Source organism: Bombina bombina, chromosome 7 (genome assembly GCF_027579735.1).
Source record: "Bombina bombina isolate aBomBom1 chromosome 7, aBomBom1.pri, whole genome shotgun sequence".
NCBI lineage: Eukaryota > Metazoa > Chordata > Amphibia > Anura > Bombinatoridae > Bombina > Bombina bombina.
In genome coordinates, this window is record NC_069505.1 from 243,027,065 (window position 1) to 243,045,205 (window position 18,141).

At 38.5% G+C, this 18,141-nt stretch overlaps 1 protein-coding gene across 1 annotated transcript in view; it reads right to left on the reverse strand.

The window, feature by feature from the left end:
* Positions 1 to 3,374: 3,374 nt before the first annotated feature.
* Positions 3,375 to 18,141, reverse strand: part of ARL6IP5 (ADP ribosylation factor like GTPase 6 interacting protein 5) — a 46,552-nt gene continuing 31,785 nt past the window's right edge. Inside the window, exons 2-3 of the mRNA XM_053720682.1 lie at positions 13,131 to 13,348; positions 3,375 to 8,529 (exon numbers count right to left, since the gene is read on the reverse strand). Coding sequence (XP_053576657.1) covers positions 8,357 to 8,529; positions 13,131 to 13,348 — 391 coding nt within the window. The 3' untranslated portion in view covers positions 3,375 to 8,356. The remainder of the gene's footprint in view (positions 8,530 to 13,130; positions 13,349 to 18,141) is intronic.

Below are 18,141 nucleotides of genomic sequence, written 5' to 3' on the forward strand. Positions count from 1 at the left end.
ACTGAGAACCATCAATCACTCGCACATACAAAGGGGATGCTTTTTTCACACTTGGAATTTTATTTTGTTTTACAATTGATTCATCAATGAATATCCCATAGGCTCCTGAATCAAGTATGGCTTCGCTCTGGAGCTGGTATCGATCCCACTGTAAAGATAATCGTAATGAAATGTGAGTTTTTGAGCTTTTTGGTTCAGGTTGGCTTATTTGTTTTAACTTACCCTTTCTTTGACGAGTAAGTATAGGGCAGTTGGCAACATAATGCTCTTTATTAGCGCAGAATAAACATAAGTTAGCTTGACGCCTCTTTTTCTTCCTGGCTTAAGGGTCCACGTATGGTACCTATTTCCATTGGGACTGGATGAGAGGAAGCTTTTTCCTGTGAAGTATGGTACTGTTTACGGGTAGGAACTTCATATTGTTGTCTTTCATTTTTTCTCTCTCTATATCGTCTGTCCATTGAAATGCATAACTTTATTAGAGCATCCAAGTCCGAGAATTCAACTCGTGAGAGCTCGTCTTTTAAATGTTCAGAGAGTGCTAGGCGAAAGGGATTCTTCAGACTTACAGTATTCCATTGCGAATCCGTAGCCCAGAGCTGGAAGTCTGCAATATAGTCTTCGACCGCCCTCTTACCCTGTTTTAGGGATCTTAACTTTTGTTCAGCAGTGTGTTGCTTATTTATGTCCTCATATAGTATAGACATAGTATGGGAAAAAAATTTCAACAGAATTCAGGATGGGGTCTTCTGTCTCGAAAAACCTGTCTGTCCATGCCCTGGGTTCTCCTGAAAGAAATTATATAGCTGTACTTACTTTTATTTTGTCATTGCAACAAGTCCTGGGTTTTAAAGTTAACATCAACAAACAAGCATTTTTATATTCTCTGAACTTAGTGAGATCTCCACTAAATGGGATAAGAGGGTTTACATGTGGTTCTGGGAATTCAGTAGTCTTTTGTGTAACAAAATCATTAAGTAATCTTTTTAGAGTATTATTCTCATTAATTAGGTCTCTCAAACCTTGTGCCAGAATATCTACTTTCTGATTCAGAGATGTTATCTGATTGGACATTTCTAGTGGGTCCATTATGAACAGAGAGTTTATTTTACAGGCTTGATTATTCTGTGACAATCTCACTTTTAGGTTAAGGAATGACCTTATAATAGATTAGTTTTGAATGCTTTTAACTTCACCTAGCAAAAAAGTGTTTATTTGATAGGCACGTCTGTAAAAAGCAAAATACTTCAACGTGAGAAGAAATATGTAAATGCACAAAGTTAACCAACAGTTAATTTGAGCAAAACTTAGATAAGTGAATCTTGTGAGGCTAAAGGTAGCAAGTAAGAAGACAAATAATAACTTTGTCTGTTTTTAAAGTCTCTCCTATTATAGCTGCTTAGTAAGCATAGGTATTCATTAGATGTCCTTAACAACTTTATTCTTTGGTGACTGAATACACTTAGCAGATATGATATGTAATACTTCAGTATTATATAAAGCAACTTGGTTTGTTTTTATCACCACATACACAGACTTAGATTGAAAAGGAATACTTGCGGTTTTCTTTCTAAACAGGATTAGAGCGGAATGGCAACAAAGTAACAGTTGTTTGATAACCGGTTTCCGGTTCTTTCAGTAAGTTACCGTACATCAGAAATGAGGAATCAGCTAAGTAGCTGTTGTTACCCGGCCTCTGTGAGGAGTAGATTCACTGTAGTAAGGTGCAAATCCGGATCGTCGATGAGGGTAGAGCTGAGAGATGTGTGCGGTCTGACTTTCGTTACAAGCCCAGTCTGTTTGCTGGATAATGGAGATGAGCGCAGGCTGAGCGTCTCAGTGTGGTGTGACGTCACGCGACTGTTTTCTCGAGTAGTGAAGCGGCTCACACTGTTACAAGCTGTTAGTTCTTGCTAAGGTGAATGATTAGATTCAACTAAGAGAATCCAGATAGGAGATAAAATTCCAACTGCTTTTATATTTAGTAGAGGATTGCATAAATGGGACTTTACGTTATGCAATATATAAGGCTTAATAACTATAGAGTTTAGAGAAACGGTGAACAGGGGATTCCCTAACAAACTACAATAATCAAACAATGAAGCTTGAGAAAGGGTGCACCTATATAGAGGTATATGGGGGGTGGAGTTCTCAGATTAAAGGCACAGATTCATGTCCATACATGACACATAGAGAAGGAAATAGGGCTCGTTTACAGCATTAAACAAACAAGCATAGAGAAGGAAATAAGGCTCGTTTACAGACGTTTTTACACAACAGCATTAAACAAGCATAGAGAAGGAAATAGGGCTCATTTACAGCATTAAACAAACAAGCATAGAGAAGGAAATAGGGCTTGTTTACAGCATTAAACAAACAAGCATAGAGAAGGAAATAGGGCTCGTTAACAGACGTTTTTACACAACAGCATTAAACAAGCATAGAGAAGGAAATAGGGCTCGTTTACAGCATTAAACAAACAAGCATAGAGAAGGAAATAGGGCTCGTTTACAGCATTAAACAAACAAGCATAGAGAAGGAAATAGGGCTCGTTTACAGCATTAAACAAACAAGCATAGAGAAGGAAATAGGGCTCGTTTACAGCATTAAACAAACAAGCATAGAGAAGGAAATAGGGCTCGTTTACAGCATTAAACAAACAAGCATAGAGAAGGAAATAGAGCTAATTTACAGCATTAAACAATCAAGCATAGAGAAGGAAATAGGGCTCGTTTACAGCATTAAACAAACAAGCATAGAGAAGGAAATAGAGCTAATTTACAGCATTAAACAATCAAGCATAGAGAAGGAAATAGGGCTCGTTTACAGCATTAAACAATCAAGCATAGAGAAGGAAATAGGGCTCGTTTACAGCATTAAACAAACAAGCATAGAGAAGGAAATATGGCTTGTTTACATTTTACATAACAGCATTAAACAAAAAAAGCATAGAGAAGGAAATAGGGCTTGTTTACAGCATTAAACAAACAAGCATAGAGAAGGAAATAGGGCTCGTTTACGGCATTAAACAAACAAGCATAGAGAAGGAAATAGGGCTCATTTACAGCATTAAACAAACAAGCATAGAGAAGGAAATAGGGCTCATTTACAGCATTAAACAAACAAGCATAGAGAAGGAAATAGGGCTTGTTTACATATGGTTTTACACAACAGCATTAAACAAAAAAAGCATAGAGAAGGAAATAGGGCTTGTTTACAGCATTAAACAAACAAGCATAGAGAAGGAAATTGGGCTCGTTTACAGCATTAAACAAGCAAGCATAGAGAAGGAAATAGGGCTCATTTACAGCATTAAACAAACAAGCATAGAGAAGGAAATAGGGCTCGTTTACAGCATTAAACAAACAAGCAACTTTTAGAATGTAAGTTTTCCATTTTATTAATTTCTGCTTCTCGGTTCTGAAGCTTTCATATACAGATATAAAATATTGCACAATAACAATAGTTACACATGCAGCATGAGCAGTCGTTGCAATATGCTTCCTGTATCTGCAATAACCAATTGTAATCATTAAAGGGATAGTCAACAACCGGCAGAACTTAATCCCATAATTTAGATACTCAGAATAATATGCACCTGTACCACCTCCCATGTTAAATACCTGTAACGATATGGAGTAATCGTCCACAGCACATACCTTTTTCTGCTGTAGACATGGCCGCCAAACTCCACCCAGCCTAACCTATTACCCTTCTTGTTAAACTTAGCAGCCAATCAGAACAGAGTCCTCGGTGGGATTCTATACCCGCGTTCATGGTGATTCGCAGAAGCGCTTCAGTTTTTTGCTTGCAAGCGGGCAGAAATTAAAATTTGCATGAGCATTAGCAAGAACACGAACGAGCATTGTGATCTATAGAGAAGGGGACGAAGGAAGAGGGGGAGGAGTTTGGCGGTCATGTCAACAGCAGAAAAACGTATGTGCTGTGGACACTTACTCCTGTATCGTTACAGGTATTTAACATGGGAGGCGGTGCAGGCGCATGTTATTCTGAGTATCTAAATTATGGTTTTATGTTCTGCCGGGTGTTGACTGTCCCTTTAAGGACGGCTGAGGAAGGGAAATAAATATTTTCTTTTTTCAATTACTGCCATGATTTAAATTGTTTATTTTGTAAAATGCTAACATTATACACAGGAAAAATCCAGGATTTCTCTACTTTTGTATATTAGGGGCACTGATATATATATATTTTCATTTTAGACTAAAAATAATGAGTAGGCAATATTTTGGTATTATATGTGATACGATAATGATCTGATACTATAAACAATATGGTAATGTATGAGATTTTGGTGGAATGGGGGGGGGGTGTTGAATAAAATTTCTGTGGAGATGTAGAGGGAAGCGAAGCATTTTAATACATCCAATAAAAATATAACAAATAAATAGAACAGCAAGTGCAAACATCATATCTTTACATTTACACTTTAGATTTTTTCCCCTAGATAAACTAAAGGAATAGTAAAGCTTTGATACATCATAAAAAATAAACTTAATACTAAAATAATATATTTTACTGATATTAGCAATCTGAAAGGGTTCATTAGAGGAAGAAATCATTTGATTGAATTACTTCATGTGTGTAATTTTAGCACTAGCAACCCTGCAACTATTTGTTTAACCCCTGATGGTCCTGAGCAAAACTGCTGCTGACCCATTTAGCAGCAGTAGTCAGACAGCTGGGTCTTGAGGTTCCGCTCTGAACTAGAGGTTCTCTGAGAATCTCAAGCAGTAAATACAGTAGATTTGCATAATAAACAAATGTACAATAACAAGACAATGCAATAGCATAGTCTGAACTTCAAATGAGTAGATTTTTTTCTGACAAATTTCAGTTATGTCTATTTCCTCTCCCCCTGTATCATGTGACATCCATCAGCCAATCACAAATGCATTTACATATATTCTGTGAATTCTCGCACATGCTCAGTAGGAGCTGGTGACTCAAGGTATAAATATAAAAAGACTGAGCACATTTTGTTAGTAGAAGCAAAATTATAAAGTTGTTTAAAATTGCTGCTCTATCTGAATCATGAAAGTTTCATTTTGCCTTGAGTGTCCCTTTAGTTATGAGTTTAGCCCCTTTGTGAGTAGCAGGTTTGCTAGTGCTAAAATGATTTGTTTTGTGTCCATTATACTGGAACTTCAAATGAAAGCAAATTCATAAGCATGCAACAAATGATGGCGTCATGTGCCTTATCTAAGTTTGTAATTTATTTCTAAAATTAAATGGACATTATACTAGGAAACTATATTATCTATATGGAAGAGCAGCAAATAAACATATTGGTTTGTTTTGTACAAGCGGTTTTAAATTCAAAGCATACGGCAGTATCAGTTGTGCGTCCTAATGGTCATATAGGTAGGAGCAAACATATGTAGCTATTAACCAATGAATATTTGTAGGAAGTGCTGTATTATTTAAATTCAAATAGATTTAAGTTCAGAGTTTCTCAGGTTACAAAAAAAACATTTTGGGTTTCATGTCTCTAACTTTTATATTGCAAGAGAGAAAGAAAATAGAATAAAATACTTTAGCAGTAGACAAATCTAGCACAGCCGTGTCTAACCTATACTTTTGTCACCTCCACTTCCAAAACCACTACTGTACTAGGAATACGTCTTATTGACCTAAGCTCTGTTAACGGATGCTTTTCTTTAATGTTTCTGCCTGGAGTAAGCAGCAGTTACTGAAATAAAAAACACAGCTCATATGCTGTCTATTGGAAGGATCTTTCTATATATAAGAACACCTTATATGTATTGGTGTGTTTGTACTATTTCCCAATTGGTTCCCTCAACTGGAAAGAACACTCTAGTGTGGAACCTAATGGTTGGACACACTGGTCTATATTGACTATCGTTACATTAGAAGGCAGAAGAATAAACTGAGATAACTTCCCTATGGAACTACAAGCCAGAAGCATAGCAGAAGCTGAGATGTGGAGTGAGGTTTAACGTTTGTGCAAATATACAGCATATGTAAGGGCCCTAATGGTTTGACTACAAACTTGAGTGCAAAAAGTCTAAACCAGCTTCAAAATGAAGTTGCTGGTTAAAGGGACACTGAACCCAATTCTTTTCTTTCGCAATTCAGATAGAGCAGCAATTTAAGGAAACTTTCTAATTTACTTCTATTAGCAAGAGAACGAAGAAAAATTGATATCTATATTTGAAAAAGAAGGCATCTAAGCTAAGGAGCCAAGCAATTTTTGGTTCAGACCCTGGACAGCACTTGTTTAATGGTGGATGAATTTATCCACCAATCAGCAAGAACAACCCAGGTTGTTCACCAAACATAGGTAGGCATTTAAACGTACATTCTTGCTTTTCAAATAAAGATCCCAAGAGAATAAAGAAAATGTGATAATAGGAGTAAATCAGAAAGTTGCTTAAAATTGCATGCTCTATCTAAATCACAAAATAATTTTTTTGGGTTCAGTGTCCCTTTAAGTGTGGACATAGGACGTATAATTAAAATATTAAATCACTAGAGGAAGGAACTAGGTGTAACAAATCCATAAACATTGGGTAAATGAGCAACTAAAGCAAGCCAAGTGTCCCGTGTGCGCCTGTTCTCTAAACTAAAGCAAGCCAAGTGTCCCGTGTGCGCCTGTTCTCTAAACTAAAGCAAGCCAAGTGTCCCGTGTGCGTCTGTTCTCTAAACTAAAGCAAGCCAAGTGTCCCGTGTGCGTCTGTTCTCTAAACTAAAGCAAGCCAAGTGTCCCGTGTGCGTCTGTTCTCTAAACTAAAGCAAGCCAAGTGTCCCGTGTGCGTCTGTTCTCTAAACTAAAGCAAGCCAAGTGTCCCGTGTGCGTCTGTTCTCTAAACTAAAGCAAGCCAAGTGTCCCGTGTGCGTCTGTTCTCTAAACTAAAGCAAGCCAAGTGTCCCGTGTGCGTCTGTTCTCTAAACTAAAGCAAGCCAAGTGTCCCGTGTGCGTCTGTTCTCTAAACTAAAGCAAGCCAAGTGTCCCGTCTGCGTCTGTTCTCCAAACTAAAGCAAGCAAGGTGTCCCATCTGCGTCTGTTCTCCAAACTAAAGCAAGCCAGGTGTCCCGCCTGCGTCTGTTCTCCAAACTAAAGCAAGCCAGGTGTCCCATCTGCGTCTGTTCTCCAAACTAAAGCAAGCCAGGTGTCCCATCTGCGTCTGTTCTCCAAACTAAAGCAAGCCAGGTGTCCCGCCTGCGTCTGTTCTCCAAACTAAAGCAAGCCAGGTGTCCCGCCTGCATCTGTTCTCTAAACTAAAGCAAGCCAAGTGTCCCGCCTGCATCTGTTCTCTAAACTAAAGCAAGCCAAGTGTCCCATTTGCGTCTGTTCTCTAAACTAAAGCAAGCCAAGTGTCCCGCCTGCATCTGTTCTCTAAACTAAAGCAAGCCAAGTGTCCCGCCTGCATCTGTTCTCTAAACTAAAGCAAGCCAAGTGTCCCATTTGCGTCTGTTCTATAAACTAAAGCAAGCCAAGTGTCCCGCCTGCATCTGTTCTCTAAACTAAAGCAAGCCAAGTGTCCCATTTGCGTCTGTTCTCTAAACTAAAGCAAGCCAAGTGTCCCGCCTGCATCTGTTCTCTAAACTAAAGCAAGCCAAGTGTCCCGCCTGCATCTGTTCTCTAAACTAAAGCAAGCCAAGTGTCCCATTTGCGTCTGTTCTATAAACTAAAGCAAGCCAAGTGTCCCGCCTGCATCTGTTCTCTAAACTAAAGCAAGCCAAGTGTCCCATTTGCATCTGTTCTCTAAACTAAAGCAAGTCAAGTGTCCTGTCTGCGTCTGTTCTCTAAACTAAAGCAAGTCAAGTGTCCCGCCTGCATCTGTTCTCTAAACTAAAGCAAGTCAAGTGTCCTGTCTGCGTCTGTTCTCTAAACTAAAGCAAGTCAAGTGTTCCATCTGTTATCTAAACTAAAGCAAGCCAAGTGTCCAATCTGCGTCTGTTCTCTAAACTAAATCAGGGTAAACATTGTGTAACCAATAAACACTTCATATGGTAAAATAATAATACTCAGAATACTATGTTTACATGCACAGTACTCCTAAAACTTTAATTACAGAATTTAGGGAGTCACGTTGAGTTGTAGCTGACCTGTAAAATAAGTCAGAATTAGGGATAATTCAGTGTTACCAAATTCCCATTGTCAGTGGCCACTGTTCATGCAGTTCCAACAATAGTAGACCCACAACTACTTGGAATATTATAATTTTACAGAACAATGTAAAAGCATTTCTTCAAATTGGCTGTCCAAATAATCGGAAAAAACATGGCAGACATCTGTTGCCAGTTAAGTGAATGAAACACGTCAGTGGGTCAGCAGCAGAGTGGGGCTGTGGCTTGTAAGAGGCCATCTTTACTCCTTCCCTTTGGTGATTAGACCGGCAATTTTAGCAAAGTTTTCTTCCTGCTGTTCCAGGGCATCAAGGACAATTCCCATAGGCGTTTTCTTCAGACCAATTCCCTCAATCTTATTTTCCAGTTTGTTCTTTACATTACGAAGCCTCAGAGAAGCATGAATAAACATTACTGAAAAAGAGAACATGAAGGTAAATTACGTATAAAGGTAGTAAAGAGTTGTAAAGTAAAATATAGAAAACTGCCCCTGGTGCAATAACACAATCTTTAAAGAGCGCAGAACAATATCTATCTAGACACATATAGATATGAATGTATGTCACCGAGTAAGAGAGGAGCTCAGAAAAAAATGTCTGGGGTTACTGTATTTTGCTCCCACACAGGAATTAACTGGCATTTTGGGGCCAAACACAAGAGTGTTTCACCACTGCTTTGTGTGACAAGTCTCAGGAGATCCATAATAAAGAACAGTGAGAGTGAGCTCCTGTACCACCCTCCACATTGACTTAATACACCATAGTATAGGCCACAGATTTGCAGGGGAAACAAATCTTCCATTCAGGGGACCTGTTGAGGGAAAGGGGACCCAACACACATTGGCAACTGTATTTTCTCCACTGCCACCAGAGACTGGAGTACTCTGCAGCATTTTATATTTAAATCTTTCCTGAATGGCATCAGTAAAGGTGGAAATATTACCAGCATTTAATAGACTTTCAAAAGGTAGGATCCTGAATTGCAAACCAATGAAAATGTTGCTAACAAAATTCCAGGTTACATTTATCCCATATATTGAACGTTTGCAATCAAGTGATTAAAGAGATAGAAAGGTGAAAATGTAATATGTGCATGGGAGAATTTCCATTTTAAATAGAATCATTTTACCATTATACTTCCATTAGCAAAAATTCTTCAAGCAGAAGTTAGTGTTTTTCAGCGGCATACGCACATATGCTGTGAGGGCCGTGCACCAATATTCAAACACCACACCATCTCAGAGAGTCAGCAGTGGTTTGTATGACACAAATAGATTAAAGGGACAGTCAAGTCCAAAATAAAACTTTCAGGATTCAGATAGGGCATGTCATTTTAAACAACTTTCCAATTTACTTTTATCACTAATTTTGCTTTGTTGTCTTGGTAGTCTTAGTTCAAAGCCAAACCTAGGTAGGTGTTAGTTCATGTGTGTCATATAGATAATATTGTGATCATGCACGTGAAGTTACCTAGGAGTCAGTACTGATTGGCTAAAATGCAAGTCTGTCAGAAGAACTAATATAAGCGGGCAGTTTACAGAGGCTTAGATAAAGGGTAATCACAGGGGTAAAATGTATATTAATATAACTGAGATAAGGAGCAGTCTGCAGAGGCTTAGATACAGGGTAGTCACAGAAGTACAAAGTGTATTAATATAACTGAGATAAGGAGCCGTCTGCAGAGGCGTAGATAAAAAGGTAATCACAGAGGTAAAAATTATATTAATATAACTGAGATAAGGAGCAGTCTGCAGAGGCTTAGATACAAGGTAATCACAGAGGTAAAAAGTGTATTATATAACTGAGATAAGGGGCAGTCTGCAGAGGCATAGATACAGAGTAATCACAGAGGTAAAAAGTATATTAATATAACTGAAATAAGGGGCAGTCTGCAGAGGCTTAGATACAAGGTAATCACAGAGGTAAAAAGTATTAATATAACTGAGATAAGGAGTAGTATGCAGAGGCTTAGATACAGAGTAATCACAGAGGTAAAAAGTATATTTATATAACTGAGATAAGGAGCAGTCTGCAGAGGCTTAGATACAGGGCAATCACAGAGGTAAAAAGTATATTAATATAACTGAGATAAGGGGCAGTCTGCAGAGGTTTAGATACAAGGTAATCACAAAGGTAAAAAGTATATTAATATAACTGAGATAATGAGCAGTCTGCAGAGGCTCAGATACAGGGTAATCACAGGGGTAAAATGTATATTAATATAACTGAGATAAGGAGAAGTCTGCAGAGAGTTAGATACAGGGTAATCACAGAAGTACAAAGTATATTAATATAATTTAGATAAGGGGCAGTCTGCTGAGGCTTAGATACAGAGTAATCACAGAGGTAAAAACTATATTAATATAACAGAGATAAGGGACAGTCTGCAGGGGCTTAGATACAAGGTAATCACAGAGGTAAAAAATATATTGATATAACTGAAATAAAGGGGCAGTCTGCAGAGGCTTAGGTACAAGGTAATCACAGAGGTAAAAAGTATATTAATATAACTGAGATAAGGGACAGTCTGCAGAGGCTTAGATACAAGGTAATCACAGAGGTTAAAAGTATATGAATATAACTGAGATAAGGGGCAGTCTGCAGAGGCTTAGATTCAAGGTAATCACAGAGGTAAAAAGTATATGAATATAACTGAGACAAGGGGCAGTCTGCAGAGGCTTAGATACAAGGGGGCCCATTTATCAAAGGGCTTGCGGACCTGATCCGACACTGCGGATCAGGTCCGCAAGACCTCGCTAAATGCGGAGAGCAATACGCTCTCCACATTTAACATTGCACCAGCAGCTCACAAGAGCTGCTGGTGCAACGCCGCCCCCTGCTGACTCGCGGCCAATCGGCCGCCAGCAGGGAGCTGTCAATCAACCCGATCGTATTCGATCGGGTTGATTTCCGGCGGTTCCTGTCCGCCTGCTCAGAGCAGGCGGACAGGGTTATGAAGCAGCGGTCTTTAGACCGCTGCTTCATAACTTGTGTTTCTGGCGAGTCTGAAGACTCGCCAGAAACACGGCCCTTCAAGCTCCATACGGAGCTTGATAAATGGGCCTGAAGGTAATCACAGAGGTAAAAAGTATATTAATATAACTGAGATAAGGGGCAGTCTGCAGAGGCTTAGATACAGGGTAATCACAGAGGTAAAATGTATATTAATATAACTGTGTTAGTTATGCAAAACTGCGGAATGGGTAAACTATCTTTTTAAACAACAACAATTCTGGTGTTGACTGTCCCTTTAAGTCTTCACAGACACAATATACACTACCGCCATCTCTCCGAGCTTGAATACTGGTGCACGGGCTCTTGCAGCATATGTGCGTATGCCACTGAAAAACAGTATTAACTTTTACTAGAAGCATTTTTGCTAATGGAAGTATATTTCACAAAATATTGCTTAAAAGATAAGTTATGGTCTTGATATACAGAAGCGTGTAATTCCTTGAAAAATATGTCTGAGAACAATAAGAGTGTTTGGGCAGAGCAGTCATTTATTTCCAATCATACAGATTGTTCTGCAGTTCACCGGAACATTCATTCATGTTAGAGACTTCTTGTGTTTTCACTGAGAGACTTTTTTAAGCTTATATTATGTTCGCCAAATTTTTCATTTGAGCGTGTGTTTTCTGTGTTTTATATATTTATACCACCGGTGGTTTTTAGTATATTATATTTTCTTGATAAGTAAATTATTGTGTTTTAATTTTGAGGGCATTTGTTTGTTTGATCTAAAAGATAAATTATGCATCTAAATAGTATATTAACCATGAATAAATATTTAGCTCCAAAACAAAGGGTTTCTTGATTTAAAAGGAAAAAAATGTTTTGAAACAGGTCAACTTTAAAAATAATTAAATTATAATATAACTGAATACCTCCTTTCTCATTAAATGTATATTTTAAAGAGACACTCTTGTTTTTATTAATATTTCATATATTAAATCAGGAGTACTAAGGAATGACATTTATTAGAAGCTAAAAAATGCATTTGTATAAATAAATAATATATGGATGATTAAAAAAACACATTTCAGCCACCTAAAGATTACCATCTCCAAGACTGAGCTCCTTCTTATCCCCCTCAAGCTCTATGCTGACTTCTGACTTCTCTATCCCTGTTGACAGCATCACCATTTCCCCATCGCCCCAAGTCCGCTGCCTCTGATTTACACTTGACTCAAATCTATCCTTCGCCCCCCCATATCCAATGGTTTTCTACATCCTGCGGCAACCATCTATGCAATATTTCCAAGATTCGCATTTTTCTGAGCCCAAACACCACAAAGCAAATAATCCACTCCCTTGTTATTTCCCGACTTGACTACTGCAATAATCTTCTTACTGGCCTTCCTCTTTCCCACCTCCCCCTTCAATCCATCCTAAATGCCTCTGCCAGTCTAATCCCCATTTCCCGTCGCTCTGTATCTGCTGCACCTCTCTGTGAGTCCCTTCATTGGCTCCCCATTCACAGCAGAATTAAACGCCGCTCCCCACTGCCTATCCTCTCTAATACACAAGTATTCTCCAGCCTGCCCACTAAGATCCAACAATGACTTGCTCCTTGCATCTGCGACTATCACCTCCTCTCATGCTAGACTGCAGGACTTCTGTCATGCAGCACCTACCCTCTGGAACACTCTCCCTTGTGCTGTCAGGCTTTGCCCTAATCTGTCTTCCTTTAAATGTTCTCTGAAGACCTTTTTGTTTAGGGAAGCCTACCACCCAACTCAGTAATAAATTAATTTCACTTACCTAACATTTCCCTCATCTAACTCTGCATTAACATCTTTCTCAATCTTGCAGTCCTCACGGAATAGGGCCCTCAATTCCTCATGTATGTGTTTGTACAATTTTGTCCTGTCTCTTACAAGTTTTATATTGTTTTATTTAAATGAATTGTATCCATGGACAGCGCTGTGGAATATGTTGGGGCTTCATAAATAAAGAATAATAATAATTTCAGCTAATCTCGTTATTACTGTAAGGACCATATAAATTACTTACACAACATCGGAAAAGTGATTCCAAATACAAAAACCATCACACCGCCAAACATTGAAATGACAAAGTAGCTGGATAACAGAATGGAGAGAATGAACACGGTGGGGTACTGCTTCTTAAATTTGCGCACAAAATCCTTGTTATGTGAGGTCCATATGAAGCCCAGGAAGATAAGAATCACAACAGTGGCACCGAGCACCATGTTAAGTGGACTTAAAAATCTGTGAGAAGAGAAAAAATAAATAAATTATATATATTTTCCTTCTGATTAAAACTTACACCAGACAGTGCTACACTTGTGCTTTATAATGCTGAGCCGCAATATAAAGATACCACAATATGAAAAGTTCTTTAAACAACTTTCCAACTTACTTTTATTATCTAATCTGATTGGTGCTTTCATATCCTTTGTTTAAAAGCATACTTAAGTTGTTTAAATTTGTATGCTCTGAACCATTCTTGTCCTTTAACAATTGTGCACAAGAAAATGTAAAAGATACAGACCCTAGTATTATTTAAATGTGAGATTATATATATATATATATATATATATATATATATATATATATATATATATATATATATATATATATAAATAAATCTGTGTTCTCCACCTGAAAATGTGGCCAGTCAGGTGAGATTATGAAGTAGCTGGGTGGGGGCAGCGTAATATTTTCTAATATTATATAATTTTCTGCTATGCAAAGCACAAATTAATTGCATGATTCAACACAAATGTATTTAATGATAGGTTGTGCAACATTTTTAATATTAGCTAAATATTGGCTAACATTTTAGCCGGGTGGTCAATAAAATCAGCAGGGTGGTACACCCACTAAAAAAGGTCCTGGGGGGGGGGATTATATATATATCCTCCTGACAATGCACTGCTGAGTTAAACATGAGCCTGTTTACTATCTCACAATAAAAAAAAGCACACACATCATAGATAACATAACTCCTTGTGTGTGCACGCTAGTACCTTGTCTATAAGGAGAATGCTACGTTTAATCAGCAAGGGTACTGCAGCTCTTGGGATGGTGAAAAAAGTAAACAATGTTTTTAAAAACATTTTATTCAAAAGAATGTTTTACCATCTTTACACTTACAATACTATCTATCTGTGTTTAATGTACAGTATCTGGTGGGTTTAGTTTTCAACTGGGAAATATGACCAATGCGATGTGTTCTAAATAGATACGTGGTTAAAGGGATAGTAAAGACCAAATTAAACTTTCATGATTCAGATAGGGCATGCAATTTTAAACAACTTTCTAATTTACTTTTATAATTAAATTTGCTTTGTTCTCTTGTTATTCGTAGTTGAAAGCTAAACCTAGGTAGGCTCATATGCCAATTTCTAAGCCCTTTAAGGCCACCTCTTATCTGAATGCATTTGACAGTTTTTCACAGCTAGGAGTTAGTTCATGTGTTTCATATAGATAAATAACTTCACATGCGTGAGCACAGTGTTAAGAGTCAACACTTATTGCCTTAAATGCAAATCTGGCAAAAGGTCTGAGATAAGGGGGCAGTTTGCAGAGGCTTAGATACAAGGTAATTACAGAAGTAAAAGGTATATTTCTATAACAATGTTGGTTATGCAAAACTGGGGAATGGTAAAAAAAGGGATTATCTATCTTTTTAAACAATAACATTTTTGGTGTTTACTATCCCTTTAATGCCGGATTAATCTAGAATGAATCAGTCAAATCTCCTTATCCCTGGAGAGCAGCGCATCAGCCGAACTTGGTCTAGCTTTTTATAAAAAGTAAGTAGTTGGCTATTATTACAAAGACACAAGTCACCACCAATAAAAACCTCCACCAAAAAAAACCCTGAATTTTTGGAATCAGGAAAATTATTCCCATTGAAAACCCTGGTTAAAAAAATATATATTGTGTTCCTATATTCAAGTATAAATGTGATTAGGATGAATGCCGTTTTAAAGGATATAACTGGTAAAAAGTAAAAAAAAAAAAATCCTACAGGTCAGGGAGTGGAACATTATTACTTCACTATTCCAATTTTATTCTACACCTGCTGCGGTCATTCACGCTCTTCTGCTGAAGGCAGCTTACGTAGCAGCGAGAGGCATATTTGAGGTGGGATTCAATAAGCTTCCGTCTATATTTAGCTCACAAATGACTACTTATTCAGCTTGGAAAAACTGAATAACATTCAAAGCAGCCAGAACAAAAAATGTTAACAGATGAACATTTCCCTGTGTTTAAAGTGCCAGAAATAAGACATACTGAGCGGAAAAAAAGTGCGTGTGTTTAAAATGGTTGTTTGCTGAGAACAAAATCAAACAGGATATATATATTATTTATAGACAATAGCTGAATAAAGAATTCATCAGTGTGGGGAAAACTAACCAGATTTAAAGAGCCATTAAAGGGACATTATACACTCCTTTTTTCTTTGCATAAATGTTTTGTAGATCTATTTATATAGCTCATAAAGTTTTTTTTTTTTTTTTTTTTAAATGTATAGTTTTGCTTATTTTTAAATAACATTGCTACGATTTTCAGATTCCTAACCAAGCCCCAAAGTTTTATGAGAATACCGTCAGCTACCTACTCCAGCTTGCTCCTGTTTGTGTAAAGGGTCTTTTCATATGCAAAAGAAGGGGGGAGGGGGAGGGTTTTATTTCCCACTTGCAGTGGGCTTTCCAGCTACCTTTTCAACAGAGCTAAACTGAGAACTTCTACGTAAGTTTTTAAACAGTTTTATATTGGATTTTTATAATCGGTATCTGTGCATCATATTCTTTATAGTAGTGTATTACATGCAGTTACATGAAAATGAGTGTATACTGTCCCTTTAACTCAAATACATTTTCCCATTAAAGGAACATTGTACACTAGATTTGTCTCTGTATAAAATGTTTAGTAGTATATCCATAATATACATATTTTGTAACAATATATAGTTTTGCTCATTCTTTAAATTTGCTGATTTTCAGACTCCTAATCAAGCCCCAAAGTTTTAGATGTAATACTGATGTCCACAGATTCCTGCTTGCTCCTGTCTAATTGAGTCTTTTCATATGCAGGGGGTCTGCTCTTCCTGCTTTCTCAGCCCCTTTCACTGGGTGTCCCAGCCTAAACTCACCAACAGTGCTATATTGGGAGCTTCTATGTAAGGTTCTATACTGGATTTTTAGATCAGTATCTATGCATATTTTTCTTATAGTAGTGTCTATTACATGTAGTTATATGAAAACTGGTGTACACTGTCCCTTTAAATGTTTAGCTGACAAACGCCTTCTCTGCTCCTATCATTGGATGCGGAGAAGGCGTTTGATAGAATCAACTGGAGGTATATGTTCACTACCCTCAAGAGAATGGGATTCGACGGTACATTTATAAACAGCCTTACAGGCAATATATTCATCCCCAAAAGCCCAGGTGGCCTCAGCAGGCTATAAATACAAAGGTTTCCCAATCCTAAATGGCACGAGACAGGGTTGCCCTCTCTCACCAGTACTGTTCGCCCTCTGTATTGAACCACTAGCAGCCAGGATTAGGTCACACCCAGACATCGCGGGAGTCCCTGTAGCAAACTGAGTATAAACTTGCACTCTTCGCGGATGACATCCTACTGACTATCACCAAGCCACTTATATCGCTCCCCAACCTTTATGGAATACTAGACACATTCGACAATTTCAGGATATAAGATAAACGCAGATAAATGCGAGGCCCTACCAATAGCTATCCCTCTTCAAACCCAAAAACTATTAGAATCAAATTTTGACTTTAAATGGATGAAACATACGCTCAAATATCTAGGAATATACCTACCAACACAAACTCACCTATTATATAAATATAATTACACCCCACTCTTCAAACAGATCAAACGAAACCTACTGAAATGGAGAAGTTATAATTTTTCCTGGCGGGGTAGGCTTGCAGCCGTTAAAATGAATATCCTACCACAAATCTTATACTTGTTTTAGAGCACTTCCTATAAAGGTCATTAGTCCAGACATAGATAAGTTGCAAGCTGAACTGCTCTCCTTTATTAGAGGGAGCAAGTCGGCAAGGGCGACAAAATCCTTAATAAATAGACACAAATTGCTGGGTGGCATAGGAGGTCCAAACTTAATGGATTACTACAAAGCAGCTAGAGTATCACAAAATAAAATGATCCTACAGAGGTCAAAAGATGTGCTATGGGGGGGCGGAGCCAACTGCAGAGCCGATAGGACGTGTTCTGGTGCAGCTCCTGGGCCCAGGATCTTAATTTAGAGGTCTTTCTACACTTTATTGTGATCTTTTTCAACCCTGAACCTAGGTGGATGGACCTAAGAGCTGAAAGCGTATTCCTGTAAACTTTTTGGGGCCCGGAGAGACTGCACCAGCTTTCCATCACTGCTACACACCACGGAGCTGAGGGAGAGAGCCGCCATCTTGCAGACCTCTAGCCATCTACCCCACTCATAGGCAGCTGTAAACCTATCTCTCAAGGGTTCCGACCTATCCTGCACTATGAAGATTCCATCTCACTTCTTAGAGGAGATAAGATACCTACTCGAAAGCCACCACGCTAGCCTGGCTGACAAGCTGTATGCTGCTCCTCAAAGAAATGGCGGCTGTCGGCCTCTGCAGCCCGACCTTGCTGAGTCAATCTTAAGTGAACGAGATGGGAGTGGCGCTGCGGGGCCCCGGCGCTTTCCCCCTGACTGCAACACAGCAATGGTGGACCAGACGGGCGACACATCACAAGAACCAGGCCATCTTGATTTTCCGGCGGCTAGTGGGGCAGTAAGTAATACCGTAGCTGCGGACACCCTCCCTCACACCAGTACAAACCCACCCACAGCTCTCACTCCAGATTTGGCTCACGGACATAACGGCGGGTCCCTGAAACTGCACAGCGCAACAACAGATACGAAGTCAGTAGGGGTGCAAATCCCCCTTCAATACATGCCGCTCTATTTGGCCCATACAATGTCCGTTTTACCACTTCTTAAGCTGGCTCTCTTTTTGGTGCTGATTGACTG